We start from the raw sequence: 5,660 nt of genomic DNA on the forward strand, positions 1-5,660 counted from the left end.
TGCATGTTGAGCAAATAATATGAGAAACTGGATTATATGCAGAAGAACATGGTGTCAGGATTAGAGGTAGACTCATTAGCAACCTGTGGTATGCAGATCATACAACTTTGTTTGCTGAATGTGAAGATGACTTAAAATACTTACTGATGAAGATCAAAGACCACAACCGTCAATATGGACTGTACCTTAAGCTAAAGAAAACAAAAATCCTCACAACTGGACCAATACATAGCATCATGATAAATGGAGAAAAGATTGAAGTTGAAGTTGTCATATTCTTCATTTGTTTGGATCCACCATCAACACTCATAGAAGTGGCAGTCAGGAAATCAAATGATGTATTGCATGGGGCAAATCTGCTGCACAAGACCTATGCAAAGTATTCAAGAGAAAAGATGTCAGTTTGAGGACTAAAGCGCGCCATGATATTGTCAATAGCTTCATATGTATGTGAAAATTGGACAATGAATAAGGAAGACTATAGAAGGACTGATGCATTTGAGTTATGGTTTTGGAGGATATTAAAAGTAAGAACAAACAGATCTGTTTTAGAGGAAGTACAACCAGAATGTTTCTTGGAAGCCAGGATGGTGAAACATCATCTCTTATACTTCAGACATATTGTCAGTAGGGACCAGTCTCTGGAGAAGGATATCATGCTGGGTAAAGTGAAAGGTCAGTGGAAAAGGAGAAGAGTTCCAATGAGATGGATTGGCACAGTGCAGCAGCAGCGAGCTCAAGCTCAACAATAATTGTTAGAGTGTCATATAACCAGGCAGTGTTTCGTTCTGTTGTGCATAGGGTCACCATGAGTTAGTATTGACTCAATGGCACCTAACAGCAGCAACAACAAATCCACAAGATCTCTCAGTACTGTGTTGTTTTTAGGTGTTGTAGAGTCAGTTCCAGCCATAGTGATCCTGTGTAGGGTTTCCAAGGAGCAGCTGGTGGGCTTGAACTGCCAACCTTGTGGTTCGCAGTTCAGTGCTGATCCTACAGTGCCACACCAGGAATTTCTCAGTACTGTGTGTATATATACTATGCTCCTTTTTACATCAAGCAGGTAGAATGCCTTAGTGAACCAAGGCATTTATGTTCCTCTTCCCTTTATGGAAAGCTTTCATCCTTTGACACTAGTTTAAGCACGTTAACCGTCTTGCCAGGTGGTACCTTCCCATTTTGGCCGTGCTGGGCATCGCATTCCTGCAGGTATAAGCATCACAAGACAGAGGATTAGGAGAAGTGCTCTCTCTGTTTCTTTGTAGACTTGCCATTTTGGCAATCCATTCATTGGAATTAGGTCATTTTTTCCTGACTACTTTTGTGTTGGTTGGCTGATTTAGTCAATTCATTTCCTGAACCTTATGGAAAAGTGCAGAGAATTATCATTCACTTTTAAGAGGATTGATAAGATTATGTCTCTCATTCTGAGTACCAGGTAACTCTGAATAAATTTCTCCATCCCTCTGGGCCTCAGGCCCCTTATGGGGAAACTTGGCATGGACTAGTTAATCTTTAAGGTTTCCTATGTCTTTAAAGGCTTCTGGTAACATGGAATTAATTTTTTAAAGTTCTAACATTTTTCATCAATATAGCTACACTTATTGAGGATTTAAAGTGACAAAACACTTTCCAAGTACACAGATGTAATGTTGATAACAGTTCTCTGAAGTAGGTTGAGTATCATCACTGTTGTTGCTGTGTGCCGTTGACTGGACTCCAGACCATGGTGACCCTATGGACAGAACAGAACTGTCCCATAGGGCTTCCAAGAACATCGTATTTGCCGAAGCTGCCTGCCACAGTTTTCCCCATGGAGTGGTTAGTGTGCTTTGGTTAGCAGTCGAGTACTTAGCTACTGTGCCAACAAGGCTTCTGTATTATCCTTATTACCCCCATTTAACAAATGAGGAAATTGGGGTACAACTAGCTCAAGAACACACAGCTAAAAAGGGGTAGAAATGGCTTTAAGTTTCGGGGCTGTCCTTAGCTACTCTTCAGTGCTGCTTCCTCTGACAAATTAGTGAGAGAATAGATTTTCTTTAGTTTGATACATTAGTTTGATTCATGAGTCAGATGAGTTAGAGAAAGCCCTGTCCATGGTCCCCTGGCCTCCCAGTTGAGACTAAGGCCACTCAGCTCCAGTGTGAATTGTCTTGGGGTTCCATTTCTGACCACTTCCTCATACCCTGGGAGTTGTTCACCTGGAATGTGGAACACGTACAACCATCAGATCCTTTTTAAGCCTAAAAGTGGTTTTTAAAGACTTTTCTAAGGATGTAGACAAGGGGACAAAAAACTAGGGGTGTTATTTAACAACTGTACGGCATGGTCACTGACCAATCAGAAGACACTGGCTACTGATAAGTCTGGAGTGGGGTTCCGGGGGCCCCATGTTATGCCTGACATTGTATTTAGTTACTGGGTAGTAGGGAGGGGTCATGAAGGGTGGGCCCCAGACTGGTGCTATAGCGGAGGACTCTGTGACTATTTACCAACCCTATGCTGTATCTTGGTGTTTTTATGACTTGTACCAGCACCTCGGTAGCCCTTCCCTGTAACTTTGTACTAATTAGAAAAGGGTACCTTCTCTCCTAGGTACTGAGTATGGACTGGGGAGCGCCTGTGCAGGGCATAGTCTCCCAATAACATACACACAATCTTTTGTAATAACAATTCTCAGTAGGGAATAGGGAGGGGAGTGCACACCCACATTTTTGGCAGGGCTAGCCTATTGCTTCATGTTTACCACAAAGGGGTCATATGTACCTGGAACAGAGTTGAGGACCACCGCTTCTAGCATTACCAAGGTGACAGTCCTTCTTTGCAGTTTAAAGAGGCTCTGTGTTACAAGAGAGATTAGGGTCAAATTTTTCACCTAAATGATCCCAAGGAAGCAAAACCCCAAAAGACAAACACATTGCCATTGGTAGATTCTGACTCATAGTGAAACTCGGAGTAAATTTCCCCCCAAATTGATGATCTGAATCTCTCGTACTTATTTTAATAGATTCTTTCTGGATATTTGTTATGTTAAGTATGGTACAAAGAGGAGTGACCAGAGTTTATTTTATCACTTAAAGTTTCCATGACTAATTGTTTAGTTCCTTTTAAGACTCTGAAGCAGTCTCGGATTGTTTTGGCACAAGCATGAATCACATCATTCGTGCATGTCAGCTCTCAGTCTTGAACTTTGCTATGGGTTTAGGATTCAGAGAAGTGTGGCACTGTAGGATAAGCACTGGACCATAAGGTCGGTTTGAACCACCAGGTCAGTAGTTCAAACTCACCAGCCGCTCCTTGGAACCGACTCATCAGCACTTAACAACAACAAGGATTCAGAGATGATCGAAATAGTTCCTGCTTTCAAAGACCTTACAGTTAAATCACAAGGTAAATGGGAAAATATTATTGTTAAGTGCCACTGAGTCAGTTCTGACTTACAGAAACCCTGTATAGGTTTTCTGAGGAACAGCTGGTGGGTTTGAACTGCTGACCTTACAAATAGCAGTCCAGTACTTATGCTAAAGTGTCACAAGAGGATATGGAGTACAGATGCTGAGGAGTGGGTGTTCTGGGGTGACTCCCACAGGGGAATGAGTAGGAGGCTTGCAGGCCACACCTCCATCTTCTTTCATGTAGATTACAACAAATGCATCCCTGCTTTCATGCCTGCCTTCCTGTAATCCATTCTCCACTTAACAGCCAGAGGAATTTTTCCAGAATCATAGCACTCTCTGGGCTAAACTTCCCCATAATTTCCTATCGAACCTGAATCAAGCTCAACTTTTCTCATGACCTCATTTGAACCTCCCTCCTCCTTGCTCATGGAGTCCTGGTGTGGTACCATGGGATACGCACTGGACCACAAGATCGGTTTGCATCACAAGGTCAGCAGTTCAAACCCACCAACAGCTCCTTGAAAACCCTATGAGTCGGGACCCACTTGACAGCACTTAACAACAACGACCTTTGTGCTCACTTTGCTTCAGCCACAGCAGCCATGGAACATGATTTTTCTCTGACAGGTGGCTTACAGAGTTTCTCATGACCTTCTTATTATTTGGGCCTCAGCTCAAATGCCAGCCCCTTTGAAAAGTCTTCACTGTTCATTCCTTCTAAAAGAGCCACCCATCTCCAAACTCCCACTCTGTTTATTGTGTTTAAGGCACCTCGTAGCACCCAACAACCCTCATGTTTGCTATTGTAGGGCTCCCTCCATTAGTACAAAATCTCCACAGAAAACCAGAACTGAGTTCATCTTCTTCTCCATGTGTCCCGGTCCCTTAGATAGTACCTGTATTGAAGTAGGTACTCAATTGATATTTTGGCCCCACTCAATGAATAATAGACACCAGTATTGCTTTTGTTCAAACTCGTCAATCTATATTCCTTTCCAAAGATTAGGAGAGAAATGGACTGACTTGGAATTATTCCACAAAACCCCCCTGAAACTACCAGTTAAAAGCCTCCAATGTTTCTGACCACTCTCTAAGTAGTATGTGGATATGTTTTAAAAGACTAGAAAACAATACTGATGATGTTTATACAGATAAGGTTTACACTATTGTTGTTGTTGTTAGGTTCCCTCAAGTCGGTACCGACTCATAGTGACTCTATGCACAACAAAATGAAACACTGCCTGTCCTGGGCAAACCTCATAATTGTTGCCACGATTGAGCCCATTGAAGCTGCCACTTTGCCAATACATCTTCCTCTTTTTCTCTGCCCTCTACCTTACCAAACATGACATCCTTCTCCAGTGACTGGTCCCTCCTGACAATATGTCTGAAGTATGAGAAACGAAGTTTGGCTATGCTGGCCTCCAAGGAGCACTCTGACTGCACTTCTTCCAACACAGATCTATTTGTTCTTTTGGCAGCCCATGGTACTTTCAATATTCTCTTCCAACACCATAACTCAAATGCATCAATTCTTCTATGCTTTTCCTTATTCACTGTCCAGTTTTTGCATGCATATGTTGTTGTTGTTAGGTGCCATTGAGTCCGCACTGACCAATAGCGACCTTATCCACAGCAGAATGAAACACTGCCCATTCCTGGCCCAACCTCACCACTGTTGCCACACTTGAGTTGATCGATGAAGCTACTTGGCTAATCCATCTTGTTGGGGTCTTCCTCTTTTTCTCTGACCCTCCACACTATCAAACATGATATCCTTCTCCAGTGACTGGTCCCTCCTGACAATATATCTCAAGTATGAGAAAAGAAGTTTGGCCATCCTGGCCTCTAAGGAGCACTCTGGCTGCGTGTCTTCCAAACAGATCTATTGGTTTTTTGGCAGCCCATGGCACTTTCAATATTCTCCTACAACACCACAACTCAAAAGCATCATTTCTTCTACAGACTTCCTTATTCACTGTCCAGCTTTTGCATGCATATAAGGTTATTGAAAATACCATGGTTTGGGTCAAGAGCACCTTAGTTCTCAGCTGACATCTTTGCTCTTCAACACGTTACAAAAGTCTTGTGCTGTAGATTTGCCTAATGCAATATATCATGTGATTTCTTGACTGCTGTTTCCATGAGTGTTGATGGTTGATTCCAGAAGAATGAAGTCCTTGACAACTTCAGTCTTTTCTCCATTGATAAGAATGTTGTTTATTGGTCCAGTGGTGAGGATTTTTGTTTTCTTTACAT

At 42.4% G+C, this 5,660-nt stretch overlaps 1 protein-coding gene across 1 annotated transcript in view; it reads right to left on the reverse strand.

The window, feature by feature from the left end:
* Positions 1-1,107: 1,107 nt before the first annotated feature.
* The window catches only part of KRT25 (keratin 25), a 16,280-nt gene continuing 11,727 nt past the window's right edge, over positions 1,108-5,660 (reverse strand). The window contains 1 exon segment of the mRNA XM_006878193.1: positions 1,108-1,203. Coding sequence (XP_006878255.1) covers positions 1,108-1,203 — 96 coding nt within the window.

Source organism: Chrysochloris asiatica, unplaced genomic scaffold (genome assembly GCF_000296735.1).
Source record: "Chrysochloris asiatica unplaced genomic scaffold, ChrAsi1.0 scaffold00007, whole genome shotgun sequence".
Lineage (NCBI taxonomy): Eukaryota > Metazoa > Chordata > Mammalia > Afrosoricida > Chrysochloridae > Chrysochloris > Chrysochloris asiatica.